General features: G+C 65.8%; 7 protein-coding genes across 7 annotated transcripts; 5 read left to right on the top strand and 2 right to left on the bottom strand.

The window, feature by feature from the left end:
* Positions 1–1,219: 1,219 nt before the first annotated feature.
* On the top strand, positions 1,220–3,062 carry Q8F55_003628 (uncharacterized protein; the record flags this gene model as incomplete). The annotated part of the gene is made up of 6 exons (XM_069352158.1): positions 1,220–1,485; positions 1,535–1,559; positions 1,605–1,635; positions 1,686–2,209; positions 2,264–2,460; positions 2,498–3,062. 6 exons carry the CDS (start codon positions 1,220–1,222, stop codon positions 3,060–3,062), a joined length of 1,608 nt encoding a protein of 535 aa, XP_069209576.1.
* A 493-nt stretch (positions 3,063–3,555) lies between these two features.
* On the bottom strand, positions 3,556–4,245 carry VMA3 (H(+)-transporting V0 sector ATPase subunit c; the record flags this gene model as incomplete). Its single annotated transcript, XM_069352157.1, has 3 exons — positions 3,556–3,864; positions 3,911–4,019; positions 4,151–4,245. The coding sequence occupies 3 exons, from the start codon at positions 4,243–4,245 to the stop codon at positions 3,556–3,558; spliced, it is 513 nt and encodes a 170-aa protein (XP_069209575.1).
* A 468-nt stretch (positions 4,246–4,713) lies between these two features.
* Positions 4,714–5,763, top strand: Q8F55_003626 (uncharacterized protein; the record flags this gene model as incomplete). Its single annotated transcript, XM_069352156.1, has 5 exons — positions 4,714–5,121; positions 5,160–5,219; positions 5,259–5,343; positions 5,390–5,430; positions 5,482–5,763. The coding sequence occupies 5 exons, from the start codon at positions 4,714–4,716 to the stop codon at positions 5,761–5,763; spliced, it is 876 nt and encodes a 291-aa protein (XP_069209574.1).
* Positions 5,764–7,282: 1,519 nt separating this feature from the next.
* On the top strand, positions 7,283–8,362 carry Q8F55_003625 (uncharacterized protein; the record flags this gene model as incomplete). Its single annotated transcript, XM_069352155.1, has 2 exons — positions 7,283–7,379; positions 7,521–8,362. 2 exons carry the CDS (start codon positions 7,283–7,285, stop codon positions 8,360–8,362), a joined length of 939 nt encoding a protein of 312 aa, XP_069209573.1.
* Positions 8,363–9,562: 1,200 nt separating this feature from the next.
* Positions 9,563–10,827, top strand: cox5 (Cytochrome c oxidase subunit 5B, mitochondrial; the record flags this gene model as incomplete). Its single annotated transcript, XM_069352154.1, has 4 exons — positions 9,563–9,806; positions 10,468–10,602; positions 10,650–10,732; positions 10,771–10,827. The coding sequence occupies 4 exons, from the start codon at positions 9,563–9,565 to the stop codon at positions 10,825–10,827; spliced, it is 519 nt and encodes a 172-aa protein (XP_069209572.1).
* Positions 10,828–11,459: 632 nt separating this feature from the next.
* On the top strand, positions 11,460–12,579 carry Q8F55_003623 (uncharacterized protein; the record flags this gene model as incomplete). Its single annotated transcript, XM_069352153.1, has 5 exons — positions 11,460–11,475; positions 11,527–11,999; positions 12,249–12,266; positions 12,332–12,440; positions 12,494–12,579. 5 exons carry the CDS (start codon positions 11,460–11,462, stop codon positions 12,577–12,579), a joined length of 702 nt encoding a protein of 233 aa, XP_069209571.1.
* A 1,184-nt stretch (positions 12,580–13,763) lies between these two features.
* Positions 13,764–14,189, bottom strand: Q8F55_003622 (uncharacterized protein; the record flags this gene model as incomplete). Its single annotated transcript, XM_069352152.1, has 2 exons — positions 13,764–14,122; positions 14,174–14,189. 2 exons carry the CDS (start codon positions 14,187–14,189, stop codon positions 13,764–13,766), a joined length of 375 nt encoding a protein of 124 aa, XP_069209570.1.
* Positions 14,190–14,532: the final 343 nt, after the last annotated feature.

The raw sequence follows: 14,532 nt of genomic DNA, 5'->3' as shown, positions 1-14,532 counted from the left end.
CAGTAAAGTGATGGCGAGCGCGTGTTATTCCTAATTCCGAAACAGCAAAGGCAAAAAAAAGTCCACTGTAGTCGTCACAAAGGAGACTTTAAAACAATCACGTCATTCGGAAGTCTCCTCTGTCGGGGCCGTCCTGGCCGTCCTGGGTGGGGCCTGGCGGGCCTTGTGCCAGCTCGGTCAACCGTCCCAAGAAGTTGGTAAAGCACCGTCGGGTGCAACATTGTCAGACATGGTTTTTTCTCACGCTCAATGGTTTGCGACGACTCTGCGGCGTCTGTGCTGTGGCCACCACCAACATTATGGTACGGGTCAACATTAGGTTTCACAGCAATGACGGGCGGGGTGACGGGCGGGGTGCCATCATACAGCGCGCAGCGTACAGTGCAATTCGCATGTCCGTGCGCCTGCTCACTTTTTATTCAACACGCCCTGGTAACAACGTGGCAGAGTGCATGCAGATCCCCGCCGCCTTGTCCACTGCGGCCATTGCCCCTGTTTGCCACCGTCTGCATTCCTCGTTTGCCCACCCACCCCGTCCGTCGTCGCTGTCAGAAGTGCCCGCGCTGCCCGCGCCGCCCGCGACGCCGCCACCGAGATTACAAGTTGAACCCTTGAACTCACTTGACACTTCAAACCTCCACATTCAATCTCACCCACCCCGCCCCCTCACTCACACCACACAGCCGCGGCGACACACACACCCATCCACACTGACACCCACACCCCTCCTCACACAATGCCACAACCACTACCGCGGTACGAGCGAAGGAGCAGCATTGCAAGCAGTACGGCCTCGACATCACCACCACCACGATCAACATCCCTCCCAGACTCGAGCCCATTCCGTGTCGAGCGTCCTTCGGCGCTAATGTCTCGCCTCAACCGTCTATCAAACTCGACATCGCGACCAAACCTGCCTTCCCCCCCACAACAAGAAGACACTTACACCTCACGCGCGGCCAACGCTATGCGTTCAGTCTCGCAGAGTGGTAAGGAGGTGCTTCGCCGCACTGGCCTGGGAGCATGGACCGGTTCGAGCGCCAACAACTCATTAGCTGTGACCGAGCAAGACGAAGAAGACCAAGAAGACCTCAGACCCCCCACCGTGCTATCAGCAGGATGGCCCATCCCACAGCACTTGTCGCCCCAGCCCCCGCACCTCTCGCCCCGCATCAATGCGTCCACATCGCTCGACACGAGCTCGATCCTCTATGCCACAATGCAGAACCACCCTCCACCACTTGCCAATCTACCAGTGCTGGTGCTCAACCTCTCTGCCCTGGCGGCAGTCCCCATGCCCGTGACCAACGACGTGCTCCTCGCCACTGTGCTCCGGCGGCTCGAGCCATGGGCCGGAGACGAGGGGGACGCGGGGTACACACTCATCGTGCTCGCTGCAGAGGAAGACGCCCTGGGCAAGGGCAAGCGGAGGGCGCTGCCCGGCGTTTCGTGGTGGATTTGGAACTGGCGTCGGATTCCCCGCAAGTACGTCTAGTGCCGTTTAGTCGCGTGCCCAGGTCTGACACTGCCGCAGGTACCGCAAGAATCTCAAGAGGCTGGTACGTCGTCGTGGGGCGTTGTGTAGGCGGTGCTGATCAGCGCAGTACATTGTGCATCCTGGGACTGCTGCGAAGAGTGAGTCGAGCTTGGTGGTCCTCTGTGTCACAACAGCTCACTTGACCCAGCTCTGCTTCCCATAACACTGCCACTGCTCTCGCCCAAGTCCTACCCCAAGCTGCACATTGTGCCGTCGCTGCTGGCGCTCGCGCGTGCCGGTATTCCATTACGCGGTGTCGATGTGCCACTGTCCACCCTGACTGAGGAGGCCCGAGTTCTGCGCGAGCACCCGCAGCTGGCGATCCCCCGCGCAGGGATGGCGTCGTTCGGTTTGATGAACACTCTAAACCAGCAAGGCGGTGTCCTTGGCGGTTTAGGGTGGGGCGTGAGCGCCATCTCGTCGGCGATCGGCACGGCAAACAGCTACCTTCCATTCAAGCTTCCGGCCGCGACACTGCCACCTTCTCCCGAGACGGAGGCCAAGAGGTCGCTGGACCAGAGCGCTGCCGAGCCGGCGAAGTACTGGAGCGGTGATGTCGACGCGATTATCGCCGAGAACAAGGGCGACTTGCCTCGCGCGCTGCATGAGCTCAGAGCTTTGATCCTGGGCATGTGCTCTGACACCGAGGGTATCTTTCGCAAGACTGCTACGGTGGGTCTGCTGGCGTCGCCCCTGGCTGGGTTTAGCAGTTGCTCACTCAGCCAGTCGCATCTACTTGCCCCACTCCAAGGACTGCTCGATCTCCCTCTGAGAGCCCAACCAAAGATCGATTGGGCCGGCGTTGCCATCACCGACCCTCACCTCCCCCCCATCCTCCTGATGCGGTTACTGAAGGGGCTGTCGAGCGCGCTTCTTCCAGAGGACCTGTACCCGCTCATCCGGAGCACGTATACCCCTGACGAGTGAGCTGTCTTGAATGGATTGCAGCTGACGACGCAGAATCCGTACAAACCTCATTCCCTCGCTCTCGCCAGCACGCGTATTAGTCTTGACCCATCTTACGCACATTGGACACCACCTCCTGGCCCACGAGGACCGGACGCGGATGGGAGCGACCAACCTCGCCATTGTGATTGCGCCGTCGCTCATTAATGGCCAGGACCCCAGGGTGGACGCCGCGCTCTGCCTTGAGCCAGGCAAGTCGCTGCCGCCATCCCTCATGCCTCCCGACTGGGCTGAGAGTGGTGGAACGCAAACCCTTGTGGGCCTTCTCCAGCTGTGGATCTCAGAGTGGCCAGCCGTGGCCGAGTTCACAGTGTCGAAGAATGGCTGGTGCGACTGCGCGTGGGCCGATGCCGGCGGCCAGCTGAGCGGGAGCGACCCTTCGACGCCAATAGGCATGGGACGAAGAGTGAGCGGGGCCAAGTCGGGCCTGTACCACGAGCTTCTTGGGAGCCAAGTCATGAGCTCCCTGGCGCCGGCGACAGAGGCAGAGTATGAGGCTGGCGTCGGCGCTGGCCTCGGATACATCTTGAACGAAGACAACAAGGATCTGTTGGGTTAGACTATAGTCTGGACATTATAGTAAAGCTTAGGGATACACCGCTCGATGCACTGGCTGCACTGTCGAGCGAGCCGTCCACACCACCCGTGTGTGTGCCGCGTAGTGCCGCCACGAATGCCTCGCTTCCGCCTCGCCTGCCCGTGCACTTTTGCAAGCCAGTGCGCCGAAAGCCGAACCGGCTGTGAGACACCGGGCATGTCGCTCGTCAACATGACGGTTAGTCGCCTCCTCGCCTCGCCTACAGGGCACGCGCGCGCGACACGTCTACGCTGCTGCAACTTCACGAGTGCATCACGGGGTTCTAACTTTGTGGTGTGCACAGCGGCGGGTTTCTAGTCCTTTCGCCGCGGTGGCTTAGAAGAATGAAGTGGGGGTGGGGGGGTTGGGGGGAGTTATGTGGTGAGTGTGGTGGTGTTGACTAGCCGAGTGGTGCATTCAGTCCCATTCTCTGCGAGCTGGCTGGCGACGCGACGCGGTCTGGCTGCCGGCGGGCTTAGAGCTGGCCGGTAACCTGGGCACACTTGTAGGCCGTCTCGGCGTTGGTGTTGAGGATAAGGGCGACAATGAGGCCGTAGAGACCGAGAACCTCGGCGAAAATGAGGATGAGGATCATGCCGACGAAGAGACGGGGCTGCTGGGCAGTACCGCGCACACCGGCGTCACCGACAATGCCGATGGCAAAGCCGGCGGCGAGACCGGCGAGACCGACCGACAGGCCGGCACCGAACTGGATGAAACCAGTGTACAGGGGCATGGGCGAGGCGAGGCCGCCCGAGATGAGGACCGAGACGACGAGACCGTACTGGGAGTGTCAGGGGCGTTGCCAGCGTTGGCAGGCAAGCGCTTACAATGGCAATGATACCGGCCATGATAACGGGGACGGTACACTGGATCATGAGGTCGGGGCGGAGGACGGCCATGGCTGAGACTCCGACGCCAGCCTTGGCGGTTCCGTAGCTGTGAGTTGATGGAGTATGGGCATGGGCACGGGGTAGATGCAGCGCGCAGAGATGGAAGATGGGCGTCAGCGGTTGTTCCTCGGCTCGCCCGCGATGCCGGCGGCAATCACAGCCGCAGCAACCACTCACGCAGCACCGATCGAGGTGAAGATGATGGCCGACGCGCAGCCCATGGCTCCGAAGAAGGGCGCGTAGACGGGGCAGAGCTCTGCAGAGGTGGACATTGTGTCTGGGGGCGAGGGTCAGCGTCGCACGTGTGGGACGGGGGAAGGGCCGGGGGCCGAGGCGCGCTCGTCGCGTGCGCGCCGTGCCGATGGGCTCTTCGGCGCATCCTTGACACGCACCTAGATCCTGGGTAGGCGGAGGATGGACACGATAGGGGGTTGGGTGAGATGGAGAGTGGTGGTGGTGGTGGTGATTGCGGTGACGACGGAGCGAGCAGCGTAGCACGGCCAGCGAGTGAGTGAGCGTCACTGGTCGAGTGGCAGGGGAGAGGGGGGGAGCGGGAGCAAATGTGCCCAACACGCCCGGTGCCAGATCGAGCACTCACCTGCCTGGCTGGAGGGCAAGCGAGCCCGCCTGGGATTAGCGGCGCCTCGCCGTGTGGCGGAATCGCAGGCCCCCTCTGGTGGAGGTCGTCCGGGCACATGAACACCTTTCCTCCATTCCAGACCCCCAACCACTCGCCACCGATGGACACGCGCAAGCGGGTGCGCTCTGCCTCGCTGTCGTCGAGCGACGGGGGCGTGTCCGACGGAGGGGAATCGGACCGCGACGACCACCGCGACCACGTCCCCGCAAAACTCTACCGCCTGCCAGAGGGCGACAAGCCGCACCTGTGCACCATGGCCCCGAGCTGCAGCCAGCCCGGGAGCTCGCAGGCGTTCGCGACCGCCGCCGAGCTCGACGCGCACCAGGCCGCCATGCACCGCTGGGTCTGCCGCGTACCGGTGCGCGAGAAGCCGGGCCGCGTGCCCGAGGGCGAGGCGGTGCTCGTCGTGCCCGAGCAGTTTGCGGGCCGGTCGCCGCTCGCCCGGGGGCTCGGGCACAAGTGGCGCGAGTGCGGCAAGGTGTTTCCTGACGAGCGGATGCTTGATCTGGTGAGGGCTGGGAGGGGGGAGGCGCTGACGACGGCCAGCACTACACCGAGACGCACGACGCGATCGCCCGCGAGCGGCAGGAGCGCGGCGAGAAGATTGTGAGTGTGCGGAGTTGCGACGCCCGCTGACACCGCCAGTTCGAGTGCTTCCTCCCGCCTGAGCAGTGCGCAAAGGCGTTCCTCACGCCCAAGAAGCGCCGGCTCCACCTGATTGAGAAGCACTGTGGGTGATGGAAGGGACTGGGGTGGGGGCGAGCTGACGTCGACAGACTACCCAGTGACCTACTTCTTCTCGATTGTCAACCATGGAGTGAGTTGCAATCTTCAGTGGCTGCGTCTAGTGCCGACTGACGCCGCCCAGATGAACCAGATTGCGCGGACCGACGGCCCGGCAGCGAGCCTGATCCGGCCTGCGCGCAAAGAGCCGCCGGCCGACGCGCCGCCAAAGTCGCCGACTCACTCGCGCACGCACAGCAACATTGGCCCGCCGGCACGCCCGCCGCCCGATATAGACGTCGACATGGACGGGCTGGCGGCGAAAATGGCCAACCTGGAGAGCAGCCTCACGTTTGTGCCGCGCGCCGTTGGGGCACGCCGCGGCCGTGATCGCGCGGCAAGGCGCGCCGTTACCGACTTGGGATAGTGTACGCTGGCTAGGCTGGCTGCTGGCTCGACTGTCGAGCGCCGCTACTCTAGCCTGCGACGAAATCTAGCACGACAATGTGTAACCCGCTACACTGGCCTGCCGCCGGAAGCTCCTACACACAACTACTCCTCCCTCCACACTACGCATGCCTAAACGAGCTGGTCGCGACGGGGCCAGGGTGGCACCAGGGCTCGTGCTGTTAATAGCGACAACTCTCGATTGTGATCGGCGCGGCGGCTTCGGCGGCATCATCGGCGTCGGCATACGCGTCACGTCGAAATGGGTGCATGTGGCGAATGGATCGAGTGTATGCAAATGTTGCAGCAAGCGTGCAGCGGCCGGCCCAATGGTGCACACCGAGACGCCAATGGTCAGCGCCGCGCGTAGATTTGGCGCCTAGCCCTGCCTGCGCTGCCGCGCAGACGACGAGTGTCACGTTTTGAAAGCTGCTGCGCAACTTGGCGGGAAGAAGCCAAGTTGGCCAAGACGGCGCCTTGTGGCTCCACTGCCGAGGCCTCTCGAGGCCTCTCTCGGCAGAGGGCGTTAAGGTTGTGCTGCTGCGGCTGCTTGTCGAGTGCAGCTGGCGCTGGCGAGCTGGCGCGCACTAGCACGACATGCGTACTCGTCATCTGACGAATGTGACGGCGGGGTGGGCGGGGCGGAGGGCGGCGCGAGGGAGAGAGAGCTGACGTCAGAATGCATCCGGCATGGTTTGAGGGTGCGTTTGGACGAGGATGCGCCGGCCCGGCGCGCACAGCGGCGCACACCGACCTACCTTCTCACCTTCTCATAATAGACGCCGCAGAGTCTCAGCGAGCGCGCAGCACAGCGAGCGCAGCGCACACAGACGAGCAAACCTCACGCACGCGCGTTGTTTTCTTCAGGCCAGGGGGAAGGGGGAAGGGCCGATCAGAGTGGGTGGGCAGAGTTGCGGGCAGCCCTACTGGAGTGACTCTAAATCAAATGGGCCAGTCGCAACGACGAGCCGTGTTGCTTGTTTGGTTCATCGAGCCGGCTCCCTGAGAGAGAGAGAGTGACGGGTTGGGCGACGGCGCGACGTCGACGTACTCAGGGCACCTCGAATGTTTGGCCCGGCGGCACATCCCTTGTACTTCCCCTGGCGCAGGCGTCACTCTGCGAAACAGCCGCGACACAAGGCTCACGCGTTTGCCTCTCGCGCGCGATGACGTGCACCGTACGTGCGTGAGTTGGGCGAGGGTGAGGGTGAGTGGGAGTGGGAAGGGGAGCAGCAGGAGGGAGGAGCAAGAGAGGAGCAGCAGCCTGCGACAGAGCAAATTGTCTGTGCCGCGCGTGGCCCGGTGCGCCAGGTACTCACCAGCTCGGTTGCCCCCCGTCCCCCTGGGCTGCGAGCGCCGCGCCGCGGCCTGCTTCTCACTCCTGGGCCCCTCGGTCCTCTTGGCCTCCCCTCGTCCCCCCCCCCCCGCCCAACACATAAGAACCACGATCGACCGCATCCCCCCCTCCCTCTTCCCTCCACCACACTAACAGCCCCACAATGCTCGCCATCGCCATCGCCCTCCCTGTCCTCGCGACCCTCGCCGCCGCCCAGGTCAACTCGGCCGACATTGCCGGCCTTGAGGAGAACTTTAAGAGTGAGTGTTGTCGACGCGGCGCGTAGCGGCGAGGCGACGCGTTGTTGGGTTGTTCCGTCGCCCACACGCCTCGCGTCGTCGCCCACACGCCGCGCCGCGCCGTGCCGCGGCTCCGCCGCGTCACATTGCTGACACGCCCAGACGCCCTCCTCGACCCCCTCCTCCCCAAGTTCGACCCCCAGGGCATCATCACCGGCTCGTGGCCCCCCAACACGACCCTCACCCCCGGCACCCAGGTCCCCCAGACGGCCGCCAACAACTTCCCCGAGCTCGGCGTCGCTGCCGCCGCTGACGCCTCGGCCTTCAACCCCACTGCCTTCTACACGGCCGCCCTCGTCGACGCCGGCAACGTTAACACCAACCTCACTGGCGCGACCCAGACCCTCCACTGGCTCATCAACTCGCTCCACGTCAACACGACGTCGTCGCCCTACAAGCTCAACTACCTGAACGGCACGACCATTGTCGAGTACGCCGGCCCCGCGCCCCCCTCGGGCGACGGACCCCACCGCTACGTCTTCCTGCTGTTCAACCAGCCCTCCGACTTTGCCGCCCCCGCCGGCTTCAACAACACCAACACGCCCGTCCAGAACAACTTTGACCTGGCCGAGTACCAGACCAACGCCAAGCTCGGCGACGTTGTTGCCGCCAACTACTTTGTTGTCGAGAACGGCGAGGCCACCGCCTCGCTGACCGCCACCACGGCCGTCAACTCGTCGACCATTGCCGGCTACACTGGCGTCAACCCCGCCGCTACCGCCGTCAACCCCGGCCCTGGCACCGGCCCCGGCCAGAACCAGACCCACCCCAACGCCACCCACACTGACGCCTCGGGCTCGCACACTGGCTCGGCCACCGGCTCGGGCGCCTCGTCGGCCGCTACTGCCTCGTCGACCGGCGGCTCGGGCTCGGGCGCCAGCAAGGTTGTCCCCGCCTTTGGCCTCGTCGCCCTCCTCGGCGCCGCCGCCGCTGCCCTCTTCTAAGCGCGTCTGACGCGCCTCTTTGATCGCACGTCGAGCTAGTTTTGACGTGGCAGCCTTCGGTTTCGTATTCTACGTTGGCGTATAATGTTTCCCTGGGTAGCGTTCTATGCAGCCTAGATGATGACGCGGAACGCACGCGCCGCGAAGCGGTGCGCGAGGCGAGCAGCGCGAGCAGTGTGTATAGATCCATCAGTGATCGGGATCGCGTCGATGATGAGCGGCGCGTGGTGTTTGACATGTCGTGTTCTCTGGCTTCTCGCGCTGTTCTGTCGTGGTCGATGCGCAACTGCGCGCAGCGAACGCAACATGGCCCACCGCGTCCCTCGAGACCGACGCGACAAACGAGTCGGGTGGGCGGATCACGGACCGAAGGAATGTAAACAAGACGCGACGCACGTGATGTCGAGGTGGGCTGGGGATGTGCGCTGGGGTGTGGGCTCTGCTAGCAGGCAGCCGCGCGCACTGCAGCCGTGCGCATGTATGCGCCGCGTCTCGTCAGCCGCGTGTGCATCCGCCACGGCTCGCTGGACAATAGCAGTGTGCGTGCGTCGACTGCGCCAGGCGCCTGGCCGACGCCACTTCGGACAGTGTCCATCAGTGGGCGGGTCGACGCCGCACTGGGCCGGCAGGTAGGCCGCGGAGGGCAATGGCACAAGCCGGGTTGGCTGGAGTCGGTAGGAGCAAGGTTTGGCGGATGGCTCCCGGTGCGTGCTGTCCCGAGGGACGATGCTGCAACAACGCTGGCGGCACGACTCGGCGACATGTAGCTGTTGATGAAGGAGACACGCCGCGACGCATGCATGCCGCCCTCTTGCCGCCCATACCCCGCGTCATGCATGCATAGTGACGTCTGGCTCGCGACTGACGCAGGCTGGGACCCGCTGCTCACTGCACCACTGGCACGATTGCCTTCCCTATGATTGGCCAACTTTGCTGCGATTTTGTCCGTCCGCCCAGAGCCAACGCCAGCCAGGCGTCGACGGGATCAAAATGCCACTCGAGGCTTTTTGCCAAATCACCGAGCGCGGAGCGGTTGCACCCACCCAGGCTGCAACCACCCTGGCACTCGCCCAGCCTGCACCACCTCAGCTCTGCCATCACCACCACACCCCCTCCCCAACTCACCACTCTCCGGCGTCCCCGCTCTCGTTTCTGTCCCCACTCCCCTCCCCCTCCCCTTCCCAAAAGGCTAGGCCCACCATGTCTCTCCTTCGCACCGCCGTCCTCCGCGCCTCGGCCGCGCCCCGCCTCGCGACCCGCGCCGCATCCACCTCGTCGATCCACGTCGTCTCGAGCCGCTCCAACGAGACGGCCCCCCTCCTCGCCAACATTGAGGCCAGCTGGTCCAAGCTCCCCTCGGCCGAGCAGTTTGAGGTCTACCAGCAGCTCGAGGACATCCAGAAGAAGGACTGGAACGAGCTGACCGTTGACGAGAAGAAGGCTGGTGAGTGTTGAGTCATTTTGGCGGGCGGTTGCGGCGGTTCTTGGCAAGGCATCTGGAGGCGGTGGCAGAGCGCAGGTGGTCGACGTGCGCGCGTACCGAGCAGACGACGGCGACGACAACACTGCGTCCCCTCGGCGAGATCGACGACACCGCCGACAGAGCAAGTACCAATCGCGCGCCAACCAGCTTCGAGGCTTTTGTCCCTGTCGGGTCCTACCGGGACCTGAGTTGCGGTGTCGAGCCGCACCGGCGTCGTGATGGCGCCGGCCGGCATGCGCAACCTGCGACCCCGCGCGCGTGCGCCGACGCCGCGCCCGCCGCACCTGGATGCATGCGCCGTCGCTGCTCGGCGCCGGCGACAGCCCGCACCGGATGTCGGCGGGCTGAACCGGTGCCAAATGCGCCTCACAAGCCACAATCTGGTGCACTCGGAGCGGTCGTCGCGGTCGTCGCGGCGGCCGTCGCTGCGTCTCTGCCATCCTGCCCTGCTGCCTGCCACCGCTGCCGTTGCCGCCGCCGCCGCCGCCGCCGTTGTCGTTGTGTGTCGTGACAATGCTGACCATCGCCCCTCCCACGTCATGCCACGCCAAATCCAAAACCTCACTCTGCCCGAACTACACCGAATCCTCCGACCCCGACCCCCGCCGACCACCCACCACAGCCTACTTTGTCGCTTTCGGCCCCCACGGCCCCCGCGCCCCCGTCAACCCCCCCGGAAACACCATCAAGGTGTTCGCCGGCACCCTCGCCGCCGTCGGCGTCGCCCTCGGCCTCTTTGCCCTTGCCCGCTCGCGTGGTGAGTGGCGTGTTGCTGAAACACGCGCGCCCGTGCTGACACCCCAGCCCCTCCCCCCGTCAACACATGGAACAAGGAGTACCAGGAGCAGATGACCGAGTACATGCAGGCGCAGAAGTCGGACCCTATTGTGAGTGGGGGTGGGGGGGTGTGGCTGACAATGTGCAGACCGGTATCAGCTCGGAGGGCTACAAGGGCAAGGGAATGGTCATGGTCGACAACTAAACAATGTGCGCGAGGGGTGGTTATGGAGCCGCCTGTTCGTAGCGAAAACATTTCCAGGATGAATGGGATTTGCATAGCGTCGAGCCCAGCGAGCGGAGCGAGCTGGGCGGGGTCGGCGTCAGCGAGCGAAGCGAGCTGGGCAGGGTGGAGGCGGAGGCAGCGAGCGCAGCGAGTTGGGCGGGGACGGGGTCGGCGTCAGCGAGCGGAGCGAGCTGGGCAGGGGTGTCGGTGTCGGCGTGATAGCGAGCGGCTGCAGCAGTGCGGATCGAGTCGGCGTAGCACAGCCGGGCGGGCGGGGCCACGCCCGCTGGCGATGACGCCCGGCGGGCCTCGGCCAAGACAGCGCGATGGCGGCCGTCAACGGGCGCACAACCTACCTGCCAGCTAGTACGTGCTGCCGGTGCCAAGGCCGCGCTGGGGATAAGCAGGCCTGGGCACGGTGCGCGGGGCCAGGTGGGGGAGGTGGCCGACGCTTGTCTCCGGGCCGGAGATGGGGATCGGCACGTCGTGAGCCGAGTGTGGGTGTGACCACCGGGCTGGGCAAACCGGGACGGTATATAGCGGGCGGGGGGGAGGCAGCAGAGGTCTCCCTGCTCTGCTCGCTGTTCACTCAGTCACTCGCTCGCTCTGAAATGGCAACCAGCACTAGTGAGTCGGACATGCGCAGCCGGTGGAGGCCGTCCACCCACTCACACACAGACCCGACCTCTGCGCTCGGCTCCGCCCCCGCGCCGTCCCTCTTCTCCCTCGCCAACCGCACCATCCTCGTCACGGGCGGCGCGCGTGGCCTCGGCCTGGAAGTCGCGCACGCGCTGCTGCAGGCCGGCGCCGACGTGCTCGCGCTGGACCTGCTGCCCCCGGTCGAGCCGGACTGGTCTTCGGCCCTGGCCGCGGCCACCGCAGCGGGCGTCTCGCTCTCCTACGAGCGGCTGGACGTGACCGACGCCGAGGCCGTCGAGGCTGCCGTCGGCGCCGCGTTCAAGAACGCCCGCACGCCGGTCAGGGGCCTCTTCCACGCCGCCGGGATTCAGCTGCTGAAAGACGCGACGGCGATCGCGCCGGCCGAGTTTAGGAAGATTATCGACGTGAACCTCACGGGCGCGTTTCTCCTCTCTGCGGCCTTTGCGCGCGCGTACGCTGCCGCGGGAGGGGGGAGAACGTCCCAGGGCAGGGTGCGGCTATCGCGCTCGTGGCGAGCATGAGCGGCCGGGTGGCCAACCGCGGGCTCGAGTGCGCGGCGTACAATGCGAGCAAGGCGGGCGTGGCGCAGCTTGCGAGGAATTTGGCGATGGAGTGGGGCGGGAAAGGCATCCGCGTTAACGTGAGTGAGGCAGGCGCGAGCGCAGCGAGCGCCTGCGTGCGCTGGCGCGAGGGTGGGCTGGCGGCGGCGGGCTGGCGTGGCGAGCTTGCTGACACCCCAGTCCCTCTCCCCAGGCTATGTAAGTACTCGGGCTGGCCCACGTCGGGCTCGCCCGCTCGCGCCTTGCGCTCGCTCACGTAGCAGATCCGCACAGCCCTCACCGAGGCGCTCATCGTCGAGCGGCCCCGCGTGCTCGAGGAGTGGACCGCCGGCAGCCTGCTCGGCCGGCTGAGCACGCCCGACGAGTTTAGGGGTGGGTGCCGTCGTGCCCGCGGCCACGCTCGCTGCGCTCGCTGACACCCCCAGGCCCGGCCATCTTCCTGCTCTCCGACGCGTCGAGTTTCATGACGGGCGCGGACCTGGTCGTGGATGGGGGCCATACCGCGGTGTAGGGGCGGCGTTGGTCTTGTAGGCTTGTACCAGGGTCCGGGGGACGGCGCGTCGGTGGGGCTGCGCTGGGATGTGGCGGAGGAGCGGGGTACTTGATACGAGGGTTGAGAGGTACTGTAGACGCGCGTAGGCTGGCGAACACGCACACGTACAGAAACTTGGCTGGATCTACGCACCCCGGGCATGCACCGATGCAAGAATGCACACACGCCCGCACGCAAGATCACTCCCCGGGTCCAGCTCGGACTGGTCGCCCAGGCCCGACCAGCCAGCAGCCAGAGCCGTGGATGCAGCATTTAGTGGGGCGCCGGCCTCGCCGGGAAGGACACTGCCCGCTGCGCCGCGCGAGTGCCTGCCAAAGCCGCGCCAAAGGCAGCCATCCTACGCGGCCCCACACACCGGGGCTGCGCTCAAAGCCGAGGCGACCGCCCACCCCACAAGCGTTCCGTTCGCTTGGGGGCAAGAGCCCACTCGAGTGGCTAGGCTCCAGCCCGGGTTTTACGAGTGACCCGGGTTCGAGCCCGGAAGACGACTGTTCTGGCGGATCCGGACGGACTGGAGTGGCGTCGCGCGAAACTCTTTTGCGGTAGGCGGGTGCGCTGGAGTCTTTTGTGGGTGCGGCGGGTGCGGCGGGTGTGGCACGAGACAAAGTCAGTCGCGTCACCCCGCGGGGGGCCAGGCGACACAGCGGCATCGAGGTATCGCGCAGCCGGCGTGGGCGAGGTCGGGTGGGTGTGCATTGCGGCATTGGGGCACTGCGGCACGGCGGCGCAGGCCTCGCATGCATGGCTCGCGGCTGACGGGCGGGGTACTAGCCACTTCGCGGCCGCGTGGCACCCGGCGTTCCGACGCCGCGTCCAGCCAGCCGCCGCCAGCGTGCGAGACGTCCCACCCCGTCCCACCCCCAGGGCTCACCCCTTCCTTCGCGACCATATTATTCAAGAGAAAGATACGGAAGGGCGCGTGGGGCCGCCGGACGCCGACAACTCGATGCCGCCGGTCGCACGCAACATTCATGTATTACCTCGTCAATAGTACTACCGTGTGTCCCCTCATTTCTCTTCTCTCCTCGCCTTCTTCGCATTTCCTCTCCGTGGAGACAGAGGGACCGGTATGCGCCCTATTCAATCTCCGAGGACGAGGACCTGCCTCGCGCCGCCTGCGGCGGCACTCGGTCGGCCCACGCCTACGCCACACTCGGCCGCCGCTCCGCCCTCGCATCAGCCTGGCAGTGCTCGCACCCCGCCTCCGGCCTCCCCTGCCAGTGCACGCGCAGATGGTGTAGATACGCGAGCTTCTTCGCGCTGGCGTCCACGTCGCCCTCGTGCCGGCGCAGCGTGTCCTTGACCGTGCCGCGGTCGTACCCCATCCCGACGAGCTTGTCGACCGCGGCCGGGTCGAGGCTGGGGCGGCGGAGGACGCGGCGCCACATCGGGTCTTGCGAGTTGCGCCGCGGGGGTGCGGCGTCGCTGGCGGGGAGGTCGGCGGGGGCCGGGGCGGTGGGGGACGTTCCGGAGGCCGCGGTGACGGGCGCGGCGTGGGCCTCTTCGCGGGGTTCTGGGTGTCAGCGGGGGGAAGGGGAGCTGGCGTATGTACCTGTCGGAGCGGACATTGTGAGTGGGCGAGGGCGGTGCGAGTGGTTTCGTGCGATGGGATACGGCAGGGTTGTTTGCCAGTGGCGAACGGCTTCCAGACCCACACCCCTTATATCCTCGCCGGGCCATCACCAGGCCATCGCCAGACGGGCGACTGCACAAGACCTCGCTCAACCCCCCTCCCACGGAGTGACGTCGGATCAGGTGATGGCACGCAGCGCTAGCGCGCCCAGCTCGGTCGACGAGCACTCCAGCGCCGCGAGAACCCACCGTCGACACGGCATGTAAGTGACGGCGGGGCGTCAGGTGCCACTTCCCCCGGCATGCTTCCCCACACGCCCCGCACCCCACACTGCAGCA

Source organism: Vanrija albida (assembly GCF_041260175.1).
Source record: "Vanrija albida strain AlHP1 chromosome Unknown contig_3, whole genome shotgun sequence".
NCBI classification, from domain to species: Eukaryota; Fungi; Basidiomycota; class Tremellomycetes; order Trichosporonales; family Trichosporonaceae; genus Vanrija; species Vanrija albida.
The sequence above is the reverse complement of the archived record's forward strand: the minus strand, read 5'-3'. Positions and strand labels throughout refer to the sequence as shown.